This window comes from Ciconia boyciana, chromosome 8 (genome assembly GCF_034638445.1).
Source record: "Ciconia boyciana chromosome 8, ASM3463844v1, whole genome shotgun sequence".
In the NCBI taxonomy this organism is placed as follows: Eukaryota; Metazoa; Chordata; class Aves; order Ciconiiformes; family Ciconiidae; genus Ciconia; species Ciconia boyciana.
In genome coordinates, this window is record NC_132941.1 from 53,461,135 (window position 1) to 53,486,673 (window position 25,539).

Genomic DNA, 25,539 nt, shown 5'->3' on the forward strand with positions numbered 1-25,539 from the left:
TGGCACTAGTTTCCTTGTAGGGGTGGGGGAGCTGAGGCACAGCAGGGTTAATTTAGCCAATGATAAAGGCCACTGTAAGGGATTTTAAAAGTGTCTTTCAACACTGCCCTCATTCTAAGTTAAAGGGCATCTTCCTACAGATCTAGCAGAGAAATAAGTTTGCTCAACAACTATCACTTCCACAAAGAAGCTTAAGGGCACCAGGTTTGAGCAGCAGCATAATGACATCTGTCCGATTTAGGGGAACTATAGATGTCTTTATTGCACCCTTCCTCTTTCCACAGCATCGCAACAACTGTCTTATATTACTGCTGGTATGGCATGTTGCACGTTCTCCACCGCTGCTGCTTGGATTTTTTTTAAGCTCAGGTGGTGGACATGTGCTGCAGTGAGAGACAATCTGCATGTATGTTGCACTAAAGTTCTGTGATATCAAGAGGGCACCAGGCAAACGTGGTGGCGTGGCTTGGCATTGAAGCCGTCTAGCTTGTGAGTAAAAACTGGGACTGTTAAGTCAGCCCGTTCTTTGAATTTCCTGAAGTGCTTATGGTATTAAGTAACAGTTTTAATGTTATTCAAAGGGTTTGTGTTCGTAAATGTGTGTGTATGGGTATTGTTTCCTTAGTGTCTGAATCAAGTTTATTCAGGTTTATTGGCAACCTGGGTGTTGTTAGTACATTCCTTTCTCATTATGCCATAATCTATGAAAATCATCTCTAGCAAGAGCAGTACTGGAATCTCCCTGCTTCTGCGCTGCAGGACTCAGCCTGTCTTGGTGCATTATTTATTTCCCCTGGGAACTTCACAGCAGCAGCAGCAGAGAAAACAGATCCTTCTCCAAGATCACGGCTATTCATCACCTAAGCCAAAGGAAAATGTCTGCATAAAGCCTGACAAGGTAATAATTACTGATTCTGACCACGTATATATATATATATATACACACTGGACAATACAAATCACTATAGATTACAGTGACTGTGATTTACATTAATCTGCAAAATCTCTCTGGGATACAGGTAGATGAAGAGGGAAAAGGCCTGAACATTTTTCAAAGGAAGGCTCACATCCCAACAGATTATATATTACATATCCACCATCCCATTCAGGATCCACTTTCTGTGCCACCTAAGATGGTATAAAATTATGATAACAATACAATACATGTAAATGGAAAAGTCAAACCAAGACACATTCATTTGATTTGTATTAGTTTTTCTGATGCAGTTCAGCAGTTTGAAAGAGGAGGGAAAGCTAGAAGCACATATCCTGACAAATCCAGCACATGATTCATTGTTTGAGTATTGCAGCAGTGCAGAAGGCTTAAGATCATTATCTTGCTAAAGGCAGTAATTTATTTGATAATGAGCCAAGCTCCGCTAACCTTACTCAGATGTTGGGCAGGACCTGAAGCTGTAAGCAGTGGAGTAACAGTACCACAGCTCCTCGCACACTGGGACATAGCCTATGGCTCTGTCACATGGCTGCTACTGCAGCAGAAATTAGATATAATAATATTATTTCTAAAATGGACTCTAAGATCCTATCAGCACGAGCAGGATAAGAGCAAGATTTGGGCTGAGAGTTAAGTTCTAGGTATCTTTCTCAGCTGCTTTCAGACATCTTGGAAGACTGAAGAATTGTTTTATTCTTTCCACTAGTATTTCTAATCCATTACAAAACTAGCAATATTTCCTTAAGCTATTACAAGCAGTAAATAAAAAAAATAATCTTGCAAGATCTACGAAGAGAGAATAGGGAACGATAGAGAGGACATGAGCAGGCAAAAATGAAACAGGTTTTAGTACAGCTTCCAGCTGTTGCCTTCGCAAGGAACACAGGAGACACCTGCCAACCTGGAGCACACGGAGGGATCATGTTAACACAGAGAAAGCAGGAATGATAATCTTGCTCGAGTCAGGCCTTGCTGGGGCCCTGCCTTTTATACTGCAAGTGTCTGTGTAAGCCTAAAGGAGACTGCAGCAGGACAGTATTTTAACAGGCACAGCTCAGCGTGACCCAGCAGAGCAGGAGCACGAGCAGACCAAGGGAGTGGGGGACTCCCTTCCACCCATGAAGGTTTCACACCTTCTAGCTACCATGCAAGGAAACGTGCAGGGAGACAGGGTCACCTCCTCACAGCTCACCACATGGTGTCCTCATCTACCCCCTTATACCTGACCTTATAAACACCTTAAATCTCTGTGATTTCTATAGCCTTCCCTGGGTATTAAGATTTTTTTTAACAGCCTCTTCCTCCAAGGAGACTCAAGTGTCAAGCAGTGAAAGATGCCAGACACATTTTCAGTTAGAGGAAGATTTGGTGGTTGAGAATTAAAAGGCTGAACAGCCTTAATTCCCCTTAAAAGGGGAACAGAAATCAGAGATTAGGGCCTGGATTCTGCTGCTGGAACAGAAAGGCTGTTGGAAAGCATGGGGGGAAGTTGTTTCTGCTAATGGACATATGATGACTCTAGACATATTTGAAACTCATTTTTAAATACATCCAAATGTTCATGATTGGGAAGACAGCCATGGATCAGAACTGGTAAGCAGGTAATGGAAAGTATCTACTGAAGAAACCTGAGTGCTGTGTGTTTATGTGTGTGTTTATGCTACCTCGTAGGCTTTTCTTCATAGCCTCTCTAGGGATTAATGACGCTGGGCAGCCCAGATGGGAGGGGGTCACTTCTACCAGACTGTTCCTCCAAATACATAGGAGGAAGAGTTCCCCCCATGTCAATCTCCAAAGCTGTAGGTCAGATTGGTAGCATAAACCATAATACTGGTGGTGGTAAGAGCCCGCAGTGGGCAGCGATGGCGATGAGGATCAGCAGAGGATTGCTTTCCTCCAGTGGTCTTGGAGAATCTGCGTGTTTGGCTCGGAGAAGGGTAGAAGAGAGGAATTTTCTAACAAGCATGGCAGGCCATCGTAATCCTAGTTGCAGAACTGGGAGGAAAAACTGGGACGGAAAACTGTTCTGCAGTTCCAAACTATGCTGGGGAATGGCAAGTTCAGCTTAGTTCCAGGATTATTGACTTAATTGTAGTTGCTTTCCATAATTGTAATCTATTTTATTTTTAATGTAGAATATGTAATTATACATTATACACAGACTGCTTGTCAGCTTTAGCTTCTGTCTCAGAACTAACCGAGCTCGTTATTTGGGTGTTTCTATTAATCAAAACATTTCCCTGATTTAGCTTTTTATGAAAATGATTGTGTTTCTTCCTCTTGAGATCATTGGCTCAACTCTAAGTGCCAAACATGATCAAAGGTTACTGCTATTTGAGATCTGTTACATGATCTTTATGAACAAAGTAGAAAGCCTCAATCCAATTTAAACTGAACAACTGTTCACATTATAAAACTATCATTTTGATTGAAAATAACAGGAGGAGAGGACATTCAAAAAGAATATAGTAAAAATATCAGTTAGATAATTAAGTAATTGAGGACCACATAGCGTTTCCTTGTCACTGGAGAGAAAGAAGTATTTTTAGTAAGCTATTGTTCGTTTTAATACTGAAAAACTGATGTAACTCTGAGAAGGCAAACTGGCTTCCAGGATACATCCCAGGACGTCAGTCCACTGATGGTGTCTGTAGCATCACTGGTGTTTGAGGCCATGAGGTTGTGATGGATTTCCATATCGCTGTGGTAATTACAAGACTTGCAGGTAGATAAGTAATATTTATGTAACATATTTGTAATATATATAAAATAATATTTTAATAGTAGTAAATTGTTAGACTAATTTTTCTTTCCTTAGTGGTAATCTCTCATTGATGATATTATCTGAGTAAATTGAGCAAAATTGTATGCAAATACAGGACCTCATCCATGAACACATGTTCACCCAACCATTATGTCTCCATGTATTAATAAATATTTGTAACACGTTTCTAAACCAGAAAAGCTTGTCAGGGCTGAAAATAGCTGCTGGTTTTTTTGAAGTTGGGGGGGATTTATCAAACCACTGTGGTGGTGGAGTGCCACCTAGTGATGTTCTTCCTTTCAACAGCATGGTGTGAAAAGAAACACATTTCAACCCCCCCCCACTCTCAGGCTTTCCTTTATCAATTCTTATCGTTGCCTTCCAATGTCCACAAGGTTCATTTTACACTTTCCAGAAGCCATGTACTGTCATGGTCCCTGCCCCAAATTGCTTACATTCTCCTGGGTGATGTTATGATGAGATTTTACTCTTATTTATTTATATCTCTGCAGTAGCCTATAAATCCTTACACTCAGGAAGCGATGGCCTATCATTTTCATGCCACTACAGTTTAAAGCATGCATTAAATTAACTGCCTGAGGGTTGTGACCTCAAATAAATCAGTGAGCAAATATTTCTTTTCTAGTAACCCTTTCTGCATGCACACCAACACACCCACTGATGCGAACCTCTCTTTTATGCAGCTGGTGAAACAGGTGATTCTGCTTATTTACCATAAAGTACAGGTGTGTCTTGAACGAAGTCATATATTCAGGGAAATAAATAACAATCTTTTCAATGAACTGAAACTTTCTGGGTCTGGCTTGTCCCTGCTATTAATGGAGATTTATTTATTTTTATTTAAGGTGATTTAATTTTTTCTTCTTCTGTGGCTGTAGGAGGTTTTTGCTCTTACTAGCAGAAAGGTTTTCCCAGAGCTGGAAACATAGGCTTAGCTTAACAGGGAGTGTTAAAAAGTGATCTCACATCAAGAGCTCCATCTTGTCTAGAAGTTCACTCTATGACATGAGAACATAATTTACAGCCATGACAGTCACAACACTATTGCAGGATGGCAGATGTGGTTATTTCCACTTTACTGATGAATATAAAGCATGGGGAATTTTAAGTGGCTGGTCCCAAGCTACAGGAAATTCTTGCTAAGGTCAGAAACGCAGATGTCCTCTTGAGTGTCAGTCCAGCTCCTTGGTCGTGAACCCGTCGAGGTTTTCTGTAGGTTTGTTGCAGAATTAATTCCAAGTAAATATTTGAGTGTCATCACGGATTTGTGTCCTGTTTGCACTTAAAACTATGCGCTATGAATTGTGGTGTTTTAAGGCATGGTGGCTGACTTATCAAAACCAGGCATTAGCATGAGTTATCATGGACTTCTAACACAGTCACCCTCCTATGTCTGCACTGCAGTTGGAGGTGCAGCTACCATGTCGGTGAACTTGTCGAATTTGAATGAATTTAGCTCAAATAGCGCTTGTCCTATAGCACCAGCCTATACAGTCACCTTTAGAGGATCTCACAGGACACAAATCACCAGGAGTCTGAAAAACTCATGGGAATGCTGCAATAAATGGGTATCATTTTTGGACACATTTATGCTGTTACCCACAAGTGCAAACAGCAGCCTAAAGCACAAAGGTCACTACCTCCCTTCATAAGTTTCCACTCCAGTTTTGTTGTTAAAGCCTTAAGAAAGAGTATAATAAATAGCAAGGTTATATATTTAAGATGTAAATTTGAAGGGTTTTTTTGTTATATCATATAATTTATTTATTTTTTTTTTAATTCTGAGCATATCCCCTTCCTCCAGCAGTATTTTGGTAGCAAAATTAAAATCATGTCTTTTGATATTTCTTTACATGTGTAGCTGTTTTGTTTTAAAGGTCTCAAAGTTTGGTCCTCTTGAGATTCTGAAATCCTAGAATCAGGGAATTTACCATGATTATCTTCCTGGTAATTTTATTATGTAAGAAACATCAGTACAAAAGAAAATGAGGAAAAAGAAGAGTGCAAAACTTAGAAAAGGAACTTTATTAATTTTTTTATTAGAAGTGTGCTTTGAAATGATTGAAACTATGTTTCAGCATGTAGGACATTTTGTAAGTTAAAAGTCATACATATAGAGAATACGTTATAAAATGTGTATTATTCTCCGGTTTTAATAGTAAAATCAGACCATTTGAAAGCATCCATTTGAAATTGCCTATTTTGCCATGCAATCAGTAAAATGAAGCGCTACAATTCAGGCTTCATTAAACCAGGAAGAGAAAAAGTCTTCCATCGTCATTATTAGTTTCAAATGGCACTTTAAGGTCATAACCAACATCCATTCTGCCAGGGAGTGTACACATGGTACAATACATTCCCTGCCCTAAAAAGCTGTCAGATGAAACAATTTGTGACCCCACAGAGATAAAAACAACTATTGCAAGGGTTAGCTGGGAGGGGAGCAAACAGCAGCAGCACAGCTGGTTTCCAGTACTCCAGCACAGCTCTCCCAGTGCAGAGCCGCTCTCCTGCCTTCCCTTGTTCTGCGCCGTGGTTTGCACAGCATCGTTCCCACGCACGGACAAGCTAGTGTGAATAGTCAGGTGCAATGAAATGACAGAAGCCGGGCTCCAAACGTCAGTTGTGCCCCAAAACTGCACAACCCCCCTTTTATCACCTTCCACAGGACCGCCCCTGCCTCCCTCCGTGCCGGGAGGGGACGTTTGGCTCTTCCTGCTGAGCTGCTGCACCTCGCTGACCCCGCTGCTCTGCTCACGGAGCAGCTCCTGGCCTTTCATGTCAGAGGGGAAATATTCCTCAGTGTCCTTGATTAAAATCCCTGACGGCTGAATGTCAACAGCAAGACGGACAGCTTTGGAAGAAAACCCCGAGGCCGAAGGGACGGGGGGGTGACCAGGGTCTTGTGCAGGGCCGCGACGGGCCTCTCTGAGTAGCCTCTGGGCCGTGGGCCCGCACAGCGGTGCGCAGCACACGGAACCCGCAGGGCCCCGGGGAGCAACCCCGGCCTCCGCCCCACGGGCCGCCACCGCGGCCACAACGGCCGCTCCCGCCGTCGCAACGGCCCGCCCGCCGCCCCGCCGCGCTCCGGCCCCGGCCCCGGCCCCGGCCCCGCCCGCCGCCGTTGCTACGATACGGCGCGGCAGCCTCTGCACTGCCGCGGCCTGGGGCCGCCACGGCACCGGCACCGGCACCGGCTTCGGCACCGGCTCCGGCTCCGGCACGGCCCCTCCTGCCCCCAGCCCGCCGGCAGCATGGCTGAGGTGAGCCCCCCCTCACCCTCCCTTCCCCGCCCCGACAGGACGAACGCTGTACCTCAGAATAAGCCCAAGGACATCATCTATAGATCATCTGTATCTGTAGGCCGTATTTATGTGCCGAGTTACTTTTGTGAGCAGAGCTCAGTTAGATCCTGTGTTGAAAGCAGGAGCAATTAGGCTACTTATACATAAGCAGTGATAACACTTACATTTTAGGAACACCTGCCACTTTTTAAGATCGTGGGTGCGTTCCCCCCCCCACCCCCCCCCCGGCTGTTACTGCTCTTCTTTTAACTCTATTTATGATCACAAACGTAAACAGGATCAAAACTGAAGGTTTGACATTGGAGAGGAAGATGAAATAAGAATAAATGCAAATTCGTTGCCATGAGCGCCAGGGCAGGTTTGAAGGCATTACGTGCCAAACTTTGGCCATGCCGCGCAGGTTTTAATATTCAAGTTGCCTTTGCTGTTTTCCCATTGAAATTTCTGACACAGAAAAAACCCCTCAAATCAGAGCCTTGGCAAGGAGGGGGGATTTGGAGCCGGTGCCTCTGCCTCAGTGCGTTGTGCAGCCTGACCTTTCTTTCACGTTGTAAGGGTCCATTTTTACCTTTTTAATTTCAGGTTTTTCAGGTAGCATGAACTTAGGTACTCCCCCCAAAAAAACCCCAGTGAAACAAATGAAACGTCGTTTTGCTCTCAGAATTTTTGTTTTTTAGAATTCTGAAAATTCTTGCCTTTAAACTGTTTGTGTTCAAATGGTGAGTAGGGGCCTGAACCATTTTTGAAATAGCAATCCATTGGTTTGGGGGGAGATAGGAGGGCAGATTTTTAAGGCTGTGGGAGCTGTGCATCTCATTGCCTCTCTGTGAGGGCGGCTCTCCAGATATCCATGGCCCAGTGCTAACAGGAGAGCTGTTTTCCTATCCAAGTGAGTCCACCTCTGAGATGTGATTATAACCATATACCTAGACTTCAGATTGCAGTGTAGAGACGTTCCAGTCAGTTTTGAGCAAGCTTGAGTAATGGAAGCAATGTATCTGTGACAGCGTGAAGCATCCTGTGGGCTGATTCATCTTGCTGCTTAGCAGATCAAGCTAACTCCCGAGAAGTGGCCACACTGCCTCCACTTGGCATGACTGTGTTCTGTTGAAGGCTATAATGGAGGCTTATTTTAAGCTGGTTTGAAAAATATTGGTGGAATTTGGTGTCTAGCAACTGAGCTGGCAAAATCTGGTGTCAGAACTGAGATAGATCAAGAATGTCCCTTGTGAAAGTTTTAACAGTAGTATTTCCTGCAGAGTAAGGATTGGCTTGCATTGGCATTACTGGAGCTTTCAGACACGCTTATCTGCAAGTGATTTGCTGGCACTATCTGCATAGAAAGCATAAACTAATCAGACTTTAGAGTGTAGAGAACTGGGAAGAATTGAGGCTAAAATACTGGGCTTCCTGAATAGTTGATGTATTATTTAAATACTATCACAATGATGATATTTTATAGACCTGTCTTTAAAGTAGTTGTGGTACTCAATTGCAAGAACTCTGACTGTTAAAGCACAAGTTATTTCAGTAAAATTGGGGGAGATCTGTTTGAAAAATAGCCCGCAATGTGCATATCATATGCTAGCAAGAGAACTGTTATTTCAGAAAATTTTGTCATGATTTCTTAGTAGCTGTTACACACTCAGTATATAGCTTTTTTATATTCTGGGGTCATAAGTGAGATATTGAATTCCTCCTGTTTGTTGATTATCTATCTCATTTCATTCAGGAAAAGTCTGGCAAACCGTATCTAGAAGAAAGTGCATATGAAGCACTGGAAAAAGACTTCCAAGAAGTCATAGATCTACTTAAGGGAGATAAAACTCTGGAAAAATTCCGAATAGAATATGAGAAGCTCCATGCTGTTATGAAGAAGTCTCATGAAAATGAAAAGCGTCTCATGGAGAAATGCAGGGAGCTGAATGCTGAGCTTGTGGTTAATTCATCTAAAGTAGCTGCGCTCACAAAGCTCTCTAAGGATGATCGGGGAACTATATCATCAATGAAGATGGTAAAGTTTTGAATAGTATTAAATATGATCTGCAAATTGTTAATGAAAAACATGGTAATAAGAAAAGCATCTACAATAACACTTTATTTTATGTAGAGAACTAGCCGGAGGACTAACTATAGAGCTGGCATCTCCAGTTTTTCAACCTCTGCTTTGCTACCAATCACTTTGTTTCTTTAGCCTGATATTTTTACTAGTCCCAGTCAAATTCTGTGTTTATTTCACTAAACCAACTCCATCAGCTTTCAAGTACTCACTAATAATTTTTGTTTAAGCTTTCCCACTGTAAAATAGCACATTTCCAACAATATACAGTTTTTGAGACTGGATTCATTAATATTTTTGAAGTACTGCTTGGATGTTAACTATTGCCAGAACATAAAAAATCTACTTACTTGCTGAAATATGGATTGTAGACCAGGGAAGTTTCATCAACTCATATAAATAAATGTGTCACAGTGTTTTTGAAAAGGAATCCTATATAGCATTTCAATGTGATTTTACCAATTTACTCTGATGTGTTCTTTGTTATTATTGATTTGAACTCTGTCAAATAAAAGTGCTTGACTTGCTAAAAACAGTCGATGTTTTTAGCCTTACAGTGAGGTTTGACTACCAGAAACCTAAAGCTGCCAAATGATCAGAAGACTGTCTTTTGAACTTTTTTCCTTCTGATGGTTTAAAAGCTTAGGCTGTGGAACCTAGACAGGCTTTAATTTAGCATTTAGTTGATAAACCTCCATGCCTTACAATAAAGTGTTTTGTTCCAGTAAAATTGTTCCAGTGTAACAATCCAGAGTGATCTATGAGCACTACAGAAATAGAAGTTCTTTGAAATGAAGTTTATTTTCCTTAGAATTAGGAAGAAAATACACTCAGAGTAAATATAAATAGCAGTGCTGTCATCCTATGGCTGCAGCTTGCAAGCCCATGGTACTGCTCAAAGCATCCTCAAGGAGGAGGAAAACTGTAGAAAATCTTGTTGATTTTCACTGCTGCTAATCAAAACCTGGTAGGTGGGTGTCAGGGACCGCAATGATCCTTAATTGTTTTCTTTCTGCTATTACATGGCAGTACTCTGAGTGTGAACAGCAGCAGAGGCAATTCTTCAAGATGTTCCCAAGCTGAGGAGACATTGTTTTAGTAATGTTATAAAACTGAGGAGTGGAAGAGTAGGAAAAATAAGAGCCTTTCCAATTTCAGCAGCTAATTTGAAGCTCAGGCAACGTATGGCTTAACAATACCACCTACTATTGAACCAGCTAAGATTTTGTAGTGAAAAGGCTGCTTGACAATATGATCCTATTAGAAATTACGTGCAATGCACAACATGTGACATTTCAATTCTAGTGGTGTGCTGTGGGCCAAGTAAACAGTACTGATACTTTTTCAGTTTGGTTATGAGAATTAGCTTTTCCCTTAAATGTTCAGGAATTATTTGGATATTGTTTAAAATGTTCATGTCGTGTTTTGGGGTTTTGTTTGGTATACCCTTCATATTTCATGTTATTCTCCTTTCTGAAGGGAAGTTCCATTACAGCTGTGGTATTTCACTACAGTTTTACTAACATTCAAAAAATGTGTTTCACAAGTGCCCAAGGCAAGTGTTGAGGAAAGCTGAAGTGCTAAAATAGCAAAGATTATACTCTTCAGCGCTAAATTAAACAATCTGTTCTACTGTTTCATTATTTACAAAAGATAGGAGAATCCTGGTGGGCCTGTTCCTGTAAAAATTGTATAGTTGCTTCAAATTAAGGCCCTAAATCTTGGTGACTTGATGGGTCACTGGGGTAACAGGTGTACAGCCTTCCTCTTCTAGGTCATTGCTTCATAAACAAATACAAGTTGCAGAAGCAAAATTTTTCTCCGTGTGAAGCCTTGTTGTAATCAGTAGAATTTGCTTAGGGGCAGGGGTTAACTACACAGATCAGTGCCTGGTAGGACCCAGGTCAATAATAATCAATAGCTGTTAACTGTCTGATGGTTGTTCAGTGCTCTGTTTTGTAATTTTAATAAACCGGACATAATAGTCTGCTGTTTACAGTCATATCAAAGGAGCAAAGTGCCAAGCTGAACACCAAGGGAATACAGTTCTCTTTTTCATTGATAGGGATACTGATCCACAAGGCTGCACTGGAAGAACCCTGGAAGGGGAATTTATAGGAGCTTGTAACACCGCACTTGGAATTACCACGTTTTCAATTTTCAGGGGTATCAATCCAATATACTAAGAAAGCATTTCAGTAATTCTCAGTTTCTGAGCAGTGAAATTGATGTGATCTTTTGGAGTATTTAATGAAAATAAAGTAAGGCAGTCACACTTTATGAATTCTGCTTCACAATTTCCAGACTTCCAGTACTTCTCAAAAAATTTTTGAATGATTCTAACTGCAAACATCCAGTGTACTTCCATCTTTAATTATACAACAGACTGCAATGCATGTCACCTACCTAACCATGTACTGCAATCACCCAGTGATGCTGACATACTCTACATTATTTCAGTTCCCCTCTCCACTTGGTAATAATGTGAATATTTTTTCAATGAAGGCTACCACCATAAAAAATTTCCTCCTCTTTACTGTTGAATTTAAAGGAAGCAATCTGTTGATCTGCTATTCAAAGTAAAAGACACAACCAAGAAACAACTACAATGAAGCCCAGTTTTGCTGATGCTGAAGTCTGTAGCAAATTCTTATTTAGATTTTGCTTATTAATGGGGCCATCATCTGTGCCTGCTAACCTTATTGATGAAAATTGGTTTTAGCAATACAAATTCAATAAAATTGTTCTTACACATTGAAAGCAAGCTAAAGTTCAAAAAGCACAGCTTAGGGTGACCTGAAATCACTGCTTTTCTGAATGGCCTCAGTGACTTCAGGGGATCACTTTTGCGAATACTCACTAGAACAAAAGACTCACTGAAGCCAGTAAGATGTCTCAGAGGGCATATTGATTTTATTCACCAGTTCTATCCCCCAAAACTTCAATCGTAATGATTTAATTCACCAATTTTAATCACAGTCTAATCAGCCAGCAGGAAGCTTTGATTTAAGTAATCAGCTTTAATCTTACTTTCCATTTGCATTTTTCTAGAGAAAGGTTGGTTACCTCTTATCAGTTGGAAAATCTGAAACATGTTTATTTACAGCTATATTTTATGCTTTTCTGCCAGTCAAGATGATACACTATGTCTTCATACCATTATGACAGCCTGGCATGCATTTATTTAAATTTCATAATTGAACATTTTTATGTAAGATAATAATGAATGAAAAATTTATTATTTACTAGATGATACTTAATACTTTATGTGTGATCATTGCTGCATTTGAATGGAATTTAGAACTCAAAATGTATAAAATGTAACGTGACTTTAATATTTAAAACTGTTTAAATATGCTTGATGATACATAAGTGAAAAGCATATTTTTCAAACTAAATTTTGAACTAAAAGTAATTTATTAAGTAATGAAAATACTGTTTGTAGGTAGTGAATTAATTGACTGTAATCTTCAGAATTTCTGAACAAGTAAAGCCCACCATTTACTCTTTATTAATAGGCTGGGAAAAAAAAAGAAGAGCAAACATTCCTGATCTTTAAGCTCCAGATGGTTTCTCAAATTTGGATATGCTGAACTAGTTGAATAAATAAAATGAAAATATATTCCCTCTCCAGTTTGAAGAGGCTACAGATGTTGTATTTTGTGTTAGCTTTTCAGCAAATTATGGTAGCCTGTTACTTCTGCTCGTTTGATAGAATTGAATTTTTAATTTAGGCAGTAAACAGCTAAGTACTACATTTATTTGATTGAAAAGAGTTCAATAAATATATTAACAATATACCGTAATATAGGTGTCATCATTTTGAGTTTAGTGTTAAATAGGGTTTTTTTAGAACCAGAGATGTTAATTTCAATAAAGAACTGCTGTAAACAATTTGATATAAATTAAACTATTTGCTACTCTTCATTGTGGAGTGTTTTTAATTTTTTTTTTCCCTGCCCCATTTTCATATGATGCAAGTAGGAGTTGACAGGGATATTATGGCCTGATGTAATGATGCTTCTGTCTGGCTTTGCTTGGGGAGACCCTAGAGCTAATGTAGAGTTGCACAGCCACACTTGGAGTCTAAATCTGTACAAGTCCATCAAGTCCAGAACTCCACCAGGAGCCAGCTGAGAAAAGAGCATGAGAGAGGACATCATGCTGTGATTTGCAGCTCAGGGACTTCTAGTGTCAAAAGTAGTGTCTTCATTATTTACTGAGTCTTTGGGAACTTTTCTTCCAGTCCAGTCACTTTCTGAATCTATGCATATTTTTAGCACAGGATTCCAGAACTGGTAGGAGCTTGATTTGAACCTGGCAAGGAATAAGCCTGCTGTGTGATTCTTAAGGATCTGATTCAAGGGAGAGAGGTGCAGAGGAAGTTAAAAAATCAAGTGAACCCTCCTCCCCTATCCTATTTGTGGATATCAAATCCTGGGCTTGTGAGAGGCACACGAGTCTGTCATTCAAGTAATTCCATGTGCTGGAATTTGGCATGAGAATTGTGGGTTGTCGAAATATATACTTAAAATCAAAATACACTAGGTCTTCACAGGTGAAAATGAACAAAGAGGGAGAAAAGCCCAGAGTAACATCTTTTTCTCATCCAAATAAAATTGGATGTTCATTGGCATAACAGCTAATAAGATTTTTACAGACATAAGTGAGCTATTTAAGTAGACGGTACCTTTGTGGGCACTGAATTTTCAGTAAATTTTCAGATATTAGTGGGACTCACATGACCAAAACCTTGTAGAGTGAGATTTGATAATGTTCAGATCTATGTGTTAAAGAAAATGTATTAGAGCTTTTGTGGTGTAAATTGACATAGCCTGAATGGCTCAAAATGTTTCCTATGCCCTCGTCCAAAGGAAAAGCAACTGGTGAAGAAAACTGTTGTGAATATAAGCATGAAAAGGCATGAAAACCTGTTTTCTTAATTATCCAAAATGCAAGGCAATACATTTTTAATTTGTTGTTCATTTTCAACCCAGTTTAATTTATGTAATTGTTTTCCATTTTGTTCCTAGGAGATTGAAAAGGCCTGGAAAATGGTAGATACAGCCTATGAAAAGGAACAGAAAGCAAAGGAAACGATTAATTCACTGCAAGAGGAAATTGCACGCCTAACTAACTTAGTGGAGCAAGGATCTGGGCTGTCCCTGGGACAGGAGTACAAGTAAGTTTTCCCCAGGGAGGGGGAAAGCCTGATCTGATTTTCTATCATTCTACACCTTGTTTAGCCATTTAGACACTACAAAGACATGGGAAAACAGAGGTCTTTTCTGCCTTTCGCTTTTCTCATGAATGCACATTTATTGGTCTATGTGTTTATGCAGTGAGCAAGTACAGAATCAGGCTCTGAGTGAGTTCTTTCAGCATTGGATTAAGCTGAGAGATCAAATAAAAATCAGTATTATGCACTTCCTCAGTATCTGTCGTATTGTTTTATCTGACTAACATTTCAACATACTTTGTCTTTGAGAATAGGATCCTGTCAACATTTTTACATGTGATGGCAGCAGGGTCAAGTAGATAAGTCAAGGAAGCAGGAAACTTGATTTCTCTTTTGTTCCCAGCTTTGCTATAAGGCATTATTGCTGTCTGTATTCTTGTTTGTATTTTATATTTGTACATTGTGAAGACTATGGGGTTTTTTTACTGAACACACATGCAGCCACTAGCATAGAGAGACCTAGTCTCAGGTGGAGCCTTTAGCTGCTACAGTGTGCAAATAACAGTGATCCTCAGGAGCTGCTCAAAAGCCCTCCAAAAGCTAGTGTTTGTAGTATCAGGTCCTCAGACTCTGCTTATGCTGTAAGATTAAGTGTAAACTCAAAGATGAGATTAAGTATGTTGACCCTATGACCTGTGCACTTTCTATCGAGATCGCTGATGGATGGCCCAGCTGGTTCTGGCTTGAAATTTTCACACAGTGTAAGGTATTTATTTATATTATGCATTCAGGATGTGTATGGGACACGCTCATCTCCCCATGCACTGTGTATCCAGGCTGCATAAACAAGACTTGTGTCTGTGAGCAAGGCCTTTATTGTGCTCAAACTTTTCCCCTCCAAGGAACGTGCCAGCACACAAACCACCTGGATGCATGAGAAATCCACTCCTTCACCTTTTGGCCCTGAAATGTTCTGGACCTGTGTAACAGGTTTCCTTGGATCTAAAAGCTTGGTCGTTAAGCCTTCCCCTAGTATAACTCTCCCTAAAGGCAGCTCTCTGTGGCTGCTTTTGCATTTTCCTGCAAGAGCCAGGAGCTGTTGCTTTGCCAAGACCTCACTCCTGCTGTTTCCAGCTGCTGCCCAGGCTGCTGAGACCTGCCTACTTACAATTTCTTCTTAAATTTCTCTGTGTATTGCCCTCCAGTTCCATGCTTAAATACTATTTCCAGTAAGGAGGCCATGGGACTAGACAACTCCTTTGTAGCTTTTCAGCCCTATAGGGTTTTTTTTCAGCCCTATAGGGCTGAAAACCCTCTAGTCTTTTAGAATTATAAGGCTGGTTTTTAAGGTTGAGCTTGAACCCACACTGCTTGGACTTTCTTTCAGATTGTAAATGTGTCCAAACAGGGAGTCTGTTTTATTCTTACATTAGATGAGTGTAAGATATAACCCAATTAAGTGCCCAGTCAGGTGAGCTGGAGAGAGACTGGTTACAACAATGTAACAGGTTGGTCCCTGAGTAATTTTGCAATGGGCAGAGAAGGAATTTTGTTCCCTGTTACCTTTTTGAGAAACTGAAGGTTTCTTCAGACCCATGAGGATGTGATATAACAAGAAAGAGTGATTTATTGGACTAGGTTAGCTTTTAAAGCTGCCTGTGTTGATGGTGACTATGATCACAGTAGACAGAGTATATAATTCAATTGACCAGCAGAGCACTAATCCAAGAGGAGTTTAAAATGAAACAAATTACTTTTTAACTCCTGTTTCTCACAAAAGATCTTGCTCTGGCATAGGAGGAAGAACAGAAGGGGCCTGTGACACTGCTTGACTATTATTTCCTTGCTTCCAGTATCCGGGATTTGCTAAAACTTAAAGAAGAGATAACAAAGGAGCGAGACCAACTCTTGTCAGAGGTCGTGAAGTTACGTCAAAGTCTAACTCAAGCCACAGAGCAGCAGCAGGAAACAGAGAGGGCAAAAAACGAGGCAGATCAATCCGTTATGCAGGTCTGTACAGATCACCAGGTGGTGATTTTAGGCTTTGTCCTGAACCATTCTCCACTCTGGCAATTGATCTCCATTGACTAGTATGCTACTACCTGTTCTTTCACATCTCAAACATTTTCAGGTGTGCTCAGAAAGGAGTCTGTTGTGAATGATTTTTATATTTTTCTCTACTTCTAGGCTATGTCCTTTGCAAAGCGTATTGTCATGTACCACCTACTTCCATAGCTTCCCAATACCCTGAATGAGGCCAAGGTTCCTTTGCCTGAATCATAGTTATCGTTCATACTGGAGATGTGTTTCTTTTTCTGCATTGTAAATCCTTAAGCCTCCAAAGCACCACTTAGACCTGGAATGGAGATCCTAGGTCCCTTGCTGTTGGCAGTGGTTGTCATATGATGCCATACCATCATTTTTAAGAATGTATCAAAATCTGACTTAAAAGCTAATTAGGCTATTTTCTCCCCTACTGCTTATGGGAAGCTTTTCCAGAACCTCACTTTTCTAATGGTTAGAGACCTCCTACTTTCTTCTTCACACTGATTCCTGCCTACTGTTTTTCAGCTTAATAATTTTTCACCTCACCAGTGTCTGTAGAGAGCAGTCATATTCCATCTTAGCTTTACTTTTTTTGTCTCCTCTTTAAGTTAGGTTCCCTGTTTTTCTGACTATCTGAGTAGACAGTTCTTCTTTACTGATCAATAGGTATAGCTTCCTTTAAACGTGTATAACAGCTAGAGATACAGGAAACTGAGGATCAATAGGATACCCACTAATGGAGAGAAAGTAGAAATGGATGGAAGATGGGATACAGAACTCTGATACTTCAAAATATAAAAACATAATAATGAGGAATAAAAGAATTTAAAGCAGAATATAAACAGGGGCTGGAGCAAGACAACAGGAGAAAGGAAAAGCAGAAAAGAACACTTAAACAAAGAACAGAGGAGAGATGGAAGCAGCATTTAACTTACAGTTTTTTAAAATCACAAATCGGAAAGTAATGATGAGCCTAGGTTTTACGCACAGAACTTGTTTCTGTTTCTAAAGTGGATGGTTGGGAATGTATTTCAAGAGAATATAAATCTTTGCTTTTCTGACAACATTGTGGGCATGGGAGAAAAGAGAGAGGATTGAAACTCCCATCAAAACTCACTGAATCTTCCCAGCCTTAATCTTCTGGTACTCACTTCATCAGCCGTTAAATTTATGGGATTGTTACAGCGTTTGTAACCACCTCCCATTCTCCCAGTATGAAATTATTCTCCACTTCAGACTACTTAAATGACAATGTCTTTTTGACGATCCTGTTGAAGACCCAGTCAGTTCTGGCAACTTTTCATCTGTGGGCTCAGAGGGAGAGGAATCTTTAAGTGAAGAACATCTTTCAATTGCTGGTCCCTGGCTGAACTGAATATTTCCATGTGGATCACCCCCCTGTGTCTCCTCTCTGCTGATTCTACTCCATCACATTTTTGGGGAGGGAGAGAGCAGAAGTCACAAGACAGTCTATTAAATATGAGAGAAAGCTCCTCTTTCAAAGTTCCTGCAGAGGAGCTTTGAGAGCAGAAAGATTGAGAGCAGTTGTGAAAATGAACACTGGTCTGACATCTCTCTCTTTCCTTTACTATCACTGTAATAAGTGTTTCTGCTGGTGAGATAGAAAAATCAAAATAAAAATCCTTGCAATATAACATCAAGCCCAAATTAGTTTTAACGCTGCATTCAGAAACTACCACTTCACAAGTAACTTAAAACTGAAAATACATTTGTGCCACTGCATCTCCAGAGGAATGCTTTTATGTCTGAACTGTATCAGACCCTTCTGTGTGGGTGAACTGACTGGTGCTTAACAAATTCTTGTCAATAAATAGGTTCCCTCATGCAGGATTTTTTGTTCAGCCACTAGAGAACATATTTACTTCTGAGAAGATCTGGCATAAAGATTCCATGTAGTACTGGGTACGGTAGTATAGAAGCTGTTGTTTTGAAAATCAAGCATAGTAGAAGGAGAGGTGAGAGGCCTTGTTTTCCTGAATAAAAGGCAGCAGAACTTAAACTTTTGTCTTCTCTATTATTATAGCTTCAGCAAGACATCCAGCTGCATCAGAATGAGGCATCACGAGAGGCTCGAAAGAAGGAAAAAATGGAGAAGGAGCTGAAAAATCTTCTAGCTGAAATGGATAACAAGCAAGATGAGATCAAGAATTTACAGCAACATATACAGAGGAACAAAGAGGAACAACTGAAAATGGAACAGCATCTAAAAGAGCAGAAGGTAGGGTACATGGCACTCTATATTCATCAGGTCTAACATTAGAGTCAGATGTCAAAATAAGAAGAAAATGGATTTTCCTGAAGGGAGAGGGAGGGAGATTATTTTAAGTCAATAAATTTTAATAAATATTTATTTTTATATAAATATTACTTTACTAATAAGTAAATATGTAAAGCTTGCTGACAGATTTCTGATAGATTTCCTCACAGAGATCAGTGGTGGATCGAAATGATATTGTTAGAGATCATCTTGAAAAGATCACAGCAAATGAGACAAAGTCTGTGAAGAGCATGGATGATCTAATGGCAGTAACAGGAGACTGCCAGGTTGGACTTCTGACATGTATTGCCAGTTTTGCCACTGATTCACTATAGTGGCATTGGTAAAGTCATTTTACCTCCGACCCCCTTCTTTCTTCTCTGTCACAATATTTTTTATCTACCTCTCAAACCTGTGGAAGAGTTTCTGTGAAAGGGCAGAGAACTGTCTTCGTAAACCTTTTTGATTGATTTTCCCCATTCTATTTCTAAAAACTTTATCTGGAAATGTCCTAACATAGTGTTCTGCAAGTGTTTGAATTTTCAGGTTTTCAGTCCATTTCCCCTGACTTTGAGAAACTCTCAGAGAAGCAATTTCAGTAAATGGCAGGAGAGATCTCATCACTGTAAAACAGTCCTACCTCAGGGGAAACTTCTTTGGGAGTTGTGCGTATCTTGTAAATTTATGACTTTTATGGCTTTTTCTTCCCTTCAGGTCCCTGAGTTTGTGAAGTTAGAGATCTGTGACAATTTTTTGTCAACATATAGTTTTAGTAAAATACTTCACAGAAAGAGATACAGAGAAGACTTGATTATTTCTCTGAATATCACTGATTTGATGCAGCTTTTGAGAGTAGCTCCATGATCTGCCAGGACAATCACTTTTTTTTTAAATAGGATATCTACAATTCCTGGTTCTGTTCCATTCTTCCTCCTCCGTTCTATAGTCCCTTTCAGCCTTTCTAAGTGCAGATTTTAGGGGCATTCAATTGTCCAAACTATCCTGGAAACCAATAGTTCACATAAAGTGCTGTGCCTAGGCTAATTAACCACAGACTACTGCACTGTGTTGCCTGTGCTGGCTTGAAGGTGTCTGTGGAGGCCCTGCATTATCTTTTGCAAAAAGGCTGTCCAAAACACAGGCTATCCAACTGTGCAAGAGTCAGAGTAGAGATCTGCAAGAGAAGATGACTCGGCTATTGCAATGTCATTGGGTTATTGTTTCTCAACTGAATTGTAGCTGGCTGTGATGCCTGCTCTTATTCCACTGAAATTTCTAATAAAATATCCTTGCTTGCATGACAGTGAAGGTGGTTTGATACAGCTGCTATAGGCTTCATCCCACACGTGTCCAAGTCTCAATAAAGAATCACCTGAAACACAGTGTTATCCTGACATTTGCAACACAAGAAACAGTATTCCTTGTTTTCACATTATCTTTGTTTCTGCATGCATTCAGAAGAGGGAGATTCTACTTCTCTTCCTTTCATACTTGTTAAGGACATAGTGCATATTGAGTTCATCAGTTTATCACACATTAATGCTTAAAGTGAAAAATATGACGATTGTTCTTTCCTCACTTATGGAGTAATATCTGTTAGGGGAAGTCCCATCAAGCAGAAGAAAAGACTGGCAGCTCCGGTATTAAAGTATATGTTCTCCATAGAAACCATGAAACTGCTGTTCTGGACTTTTGACTGAACACAAATTAGAGAGGAAAATGGTTGTGTCCTGGTCTCAGGAAACCACGTACCCAGAGAAATGTTATCAGCATATTAATGTAGGTTTGGCTTGCTAAGAAACAGAGGTCCCCAGCCCTTTGCTGATTGAAGTAATTTGAATCTCATAGTCATTTTCAGTAATTATATGTAGCAAGTAGTTGTGTTACGTGATGCTTGCCAAATGCCTAACAAGTAGTAAAATATTTATCTACCACCTGCAAGAGAGACCTGCTAAGCTCCCAGAAAAAATCTGACACTGGCTGTGTTATTCATTAGAAATTATCATTTCCCCTAGTGAGTATGAACATGTATCATATTTCACATTAGTAATTTCATCAGCAATGAAGAGTGGTTTTTAAGCAGACAACAATCTGTAGCAGCTTTTATCTCCTGGGGAGATGGAAGGTTCTGTCTTCATGTATATGTAGATATTGTAATGAGATTAAAAAGAATTAATAGGATTGTTATTTAATCTAACAGATCTTGAATGAAAGAGCTGGTAAGGAACTTGAGCAATTTCAGATGAGAAATAATAAGCTCATGCAAGAGAGTGAGCAGCACAGTGTGATGTTTGAGGAGGTGATGCAAGACATCCAGCAGAAGACAGCAGAACTGAAAGTAAGTGCCAGAAGGTGCATGCACCCTATCAGCCATATCACTCTGATTGCAGTCTTAGCACTTGGGACAGGGATGACCTCAGTTCTTGTACTGATAGTTCCCTATAGGTAGTTTTGGGGGAAATCTGAAGAGTTTTTAGGAATAGATCTGGCTGTCACTGGATGCCATTGTTTCTGTGGCAGTACCATGGTGCAGTCTCCAACCCTATCACCTGACCTGCTGGAGGAGCTGTGTTTCATAAAACACATAAATCGAAGTGCTCAACACATTGTGTTCATAAAGGATGCACAGTACTTTTGACAAGCATAAGGTCTTTTTTTGATTGTGAGATCTTCAGATAAGAGCAACGACTTTCTTTTTTACAGTGATTAACATAATCAGAATGTTGCCAAAACTCACTGAAAAATGTTAATAGATTGTAATGACAGTGTCCTGCATAGCTTCCACTGAGGGGAGTGGCTTCCAACACTAGAATTTTCCCCCCACAGTATGGGTTGGGGAAGTTCAATATAAGTAACCAAGATGGTGTTTACTTTCTGATCTACATGGTTTTCTTGCCTGACTTTGCATTGTTTAACGGTTGTTTTGTACCACTCAGAAGCAGGTGAGTTTCAGTTGGGGAAGGATTAAATGATTCCTGCATATGCTTTTTAGGGTACTTTGAGAGCATTTGTGATAAAGGGTAATGTATAAGTGTTAGATGTTATTACTCTGTCTACCATATCTTGCATTTTGTATCATCATTGGGGTTAAAGCACTAAACATTAGAAAATTCAGGTAGAAAATCATTATCTTATCAAGGTTTAGTCAAGTATAACCAATTCACCTAAATAAAAAGGTTGTTTGCCAATAGAGAGCTTTTTTTTGTTTTTAAATGGGAACTGTTAGTCAGAATGATAAAAACTAACCACTGACAGATTAAAAGCTCAGTTCATAACTAATATAAGACAGAAGATTCTGATTTGGATCCTTAATGGGCTATATGGTAGGAGCTTGTCTTCTATTGTATTTTGTTAGGCAGACTGGAGGATATTTTTCTACCTATTTGAGAAACAAATTACTGTCTTTTCCAGGTTACCTGGTTTTATCATTACTTCTAGCATTACCATCATTGTTTAAAACTTTACAAACAACGCGTTCAAATGTGACGTACATTTGGGGCTGTCAAAAGGAGGATTTTGATTCTATGATCTTATCCTAACTTCAGGAAAAGTTGATGGAACTCAAAGAGTCATGCACATGGACTTCTGGGAACAAAAAAATAGAAGATACTGCCCAGTTAGTAATTAAGCCAATTGCTAAAGCTTCTAAGAGCCCCAGTCATGACCTGAGATGCCCTTTTTGTAGGTGCTGTGCTTGCAGTTTCATCCTGCAGTGTGCTGAGTGCCTCCACTACGGTGTTGGGCAACCCGAACTGTGAAAGTATTCATAAATCTCTGGAAAGTTATTATCAGTAAGAACTGAGGAGACTCACATCCTCCCAGGGGATACTCACATAGCAGGATGCACCATCTTACAGAATCAGTATCTGAAGCTGTAAGTGGAACACAGTAGTCTGCAATGGCTGTAAAACATAACAGTGGCACTGAATTATATGAGGGAGTTATATTTACTTCTTAAAAGGAAAGAGACAAATTTCTGTTGTGATTATTGGTTGTGTTTCCTGGTAACCAGTTCCTTAATTTTTATGCAGTGTTTTGATTGATTATTTTATCTTCTGATTGTATAGCAAATGAGATTAACTCTACATTTTGCTTTTTCTTTAAAGCCATAGGTTATAAAAGAGATGGGGATAACAGATACCTGCTATTAGGGACACGCAACCAGACCACGCTACAGATATCTTTCTCATCACCGTCAGTGTCCCTAATACTTCAAAGGAAATTAGAGCTGCCCATGTTTAATCTGCAGGACTAATTGAGTAGTGCTGTGTGAGGTTTGCAGCTGGAGATTCTTTATTGATCATCTTCAGCCCTAAAGCACAAGATTTGATTATCATTTTCCTTGCCTTAGCTGGCTTTGTTTAAATTATTTTTAATATTGTTCAATTAGCTAATTACCTTGTCTCAGGCAACCCACAGTACTTATACCTTTGCTGCCTGAATTTCATGGAATAAGTATATGACAAGTACAGAGGCATTTTCTTTCAGTAGATACTTTCTCTCCCCTTTCTTTATTGCTGTTCTGTAGGCCAGAGATGATGAAGTAACTCAGATGCGCCTTGAAATTTCAAAGCTGAACAAAGTAAGAGATGTTCTCCAGAATAAGTTGCGTGTTGCAGAGGAGCAAAAAGTTGATGTAGGACATGAGAGAAACACCCTAAAAAATCAAATATCTGGACTGGAGAGAGGTAGGTGCCTAACTGATGGATGGATCTGTCTTCTGATTCATAATTTATTCATTCAGGGTACATCCTTCTGTTAGGATCATTCTCCTTTCGTATCTAGTATGAGACTGTATAAATGGCAGTTGGAATCTATAGCAGCATTTTAAAAACCTTGTAGGGTTACAGAATTTTCATAATGTAGCATATGTGGGGTGAAAATACAACAGACACAACTGAACTTTGTGGTGTGCCAATTTGTGCCATATCACACAGAGAATCATCCCCAATGCACCTTCATTGCTCCTGCACTGACCTGTGAGAGAGAAGCAATCTCAGAGCTTACTGAAATCAGACATGGTTAGGACACACTTTTTTCCTGCTTTGGTTCTGCTGAATAGTTACAGCCTATTTTTTATACTTTTATTTTTTTATAAAAATACCCTACAGGGTATTTTTTAGCATTTAAAAGCACTTTCTTTCTTTTTTTAACTTTAAAATGCAAATAAATTTCGAAATAAAATATGCTTTGAAATAAAAATAGACACATTTTCAAAGTGATTTTCAGAAAAAACAGTTTTATGATTTTTTTTTTCCTAAAATAATATTATGAAGTTGGAAAAACATTTGAGTTTATGAGACTTCACTTGTTGGGGCAGGAAAAAACCCTTTGCTAGAAACTTCATCTCGTTCAATTTGATATATACTGGCATAAATGCCTCTCCCTTCTCTCCCTTGTTTCTAGCTTGTGTCCTGAAGAGACTGCATGTATGAGATATGAATCCTTCCATATAACTGTATTTATGGAAAGTCATGTCTGTTTTTCATGCATCTCTGTGCGGGTTGAAGAGCTTTCCCACAAATGTTTTGCTAGTACTGCTTAAGGTCATGCTCTGTACTTGAAAGGGGAGAGGAACTTCGTAAATTCAGATCTGTACTGGAATGCCTGCAAATGGCTACTAATAACATGTCTTTTTGCAGTATTTGACATATCTTAGCACTCCAATGTACTGCATTTCCTGAGTTGCAGTGTTAGTGTAGCAAGTTTTAATTAATTTTAAAATATAGTGAAAGCACATCTCTTCAATTTTTAATTTCTTTTTAATAGTATATGTCCAGTGTTAATCTTGACCCATAGCAAATAATTTTAACTCCATTGAAGCCAGTAGAATCTCACTGTTTCACAGGAGAACTGGATTCACATAGAGGGATTAGAATAATCTGAAAGTCCCCATTTTTGAAAGTGCCTCAGTTTTTGGATGCTCACACTGAAACTTCTTAAAAGACTCTGATTTTCAGTGTGCTCCATGATTTCTGAAAATACAACTTCTTTGTGGTATCTTGGTTTGAACATCTGAGTACAATAAATCCTCATACCATTAATTACTGTGCCCGAGTTCTAAGTTCTTCTAAGTACCCAAATAAGTATTAATATCATTAGCTGATACCTGAGGTTGCAAAACCTGGTCACAGCTAATTGAACTGTTCATGTAATGTTAAGGCTTTTTAAAAAGTCCCCTAAGTTGTTTCTGCATTTTTAGCAGCTGTACAGCTTGAACCCAGGATTTATTCTCTTTCTTCCTTTTCTCTAGAGTTGGAGGCTGCCAAAAAGCAGGCAGAGATTGACAAGAAAGCTATAGATGAGCTTGTGAGGGAAAGGGATATGCTAAGCAAGGTGAGCTTGCATTGGTAATACTGATAAACAAATCTCATGGCTTGAGAATGAAATGTCTGTAGTTTAAACACTCACAGTGACACAGAAATGTTGTAGAATAAATAACGTTAAGTAAAGCATTCAGATTTCCTTAAATAGATGCTTACACTGCTTCTTTTCTGTGCATTGAAATAGTGTTAGTACCCATAAACACACAAAAGATTTCTAAGTTTTAACATACAAACTGTCAGGGAGTTAAAAAGTGCTACATGTGTTCACCTTTATTGCAAACCTGTTATTTGATACCCAAAGAGTTCATTACATCTGTGCTTTTATGCTCTGTACCATATGAAGTTTAATATCAATCTAGGCAAACGGAGTCTTTGCTAGTAAAAGAACAAACCAAAATGTTGATGCACCATGTAGCAGCTTGGGAGGCTGTGTTAATACTAATCCTTGATTTCTCATGCTGATAATTTTCCATCAGCCCAAGGTTCTTGTACTGCAGGATAGCATCTCATGTTTATGGGCATTCCTGAAGTGTATTCTAGTAAATTCAGTGCTAAAAGATGATTCTGAGGTGCTTTACTTGTTATAGATTCACTGTCCTGTGTCTT

The 25,539-nt window shown here is 39.4% G+C and overlaps 1 protein-coding gene across 1 annotated transcript in view; it reads left to right on the top strand.

Annotated features, from left to right (window-relative positions):
• Window positions 1-6,928: 6,928 nt before the first annotated feature.
• Window positions 6,929-25,539, top strand: part of CFAP58 (cilia and flagella associated protein 58) — a 59,817-nt gene continuing 41,206 nt past the window's right edge. Inside the window, exons 1-8 of the mRNA XM_072870522.1 lie at window positions 6,929-7,003; window positions 8,778-9,059; window positions 14,138-14,286; window positions 16,137-16,293; window positions 18,374-18,568; window positions 20,808-20,945; window positions 23,136-23,295; window positions 24,861-24,943. Coding sequence (XP_072726623.1) covers window positions 6,995-7,003; window positions 8,778-9,059; window positions 14,138-14,286; window positions 16,137-16,293; window positions 18,374-18,568; window positions 20,808-20,945; window positions 23,136-23,295; window positions 24,861-24,943 — 1,173 coding nt within the window. The 5' untranslated portion in view covers window positions 6,929-6,994. The remainder of the gene's footprint in view (window positions 7,004-8,777; window positions 9,060-14,137; window positions 14,287-16,136; window positions 16,294-18,373; window positions 18,569-20,807; window positions 20,946-23,135; window positions 23,296-24,860; window positions 24,944-25,539) is intronic.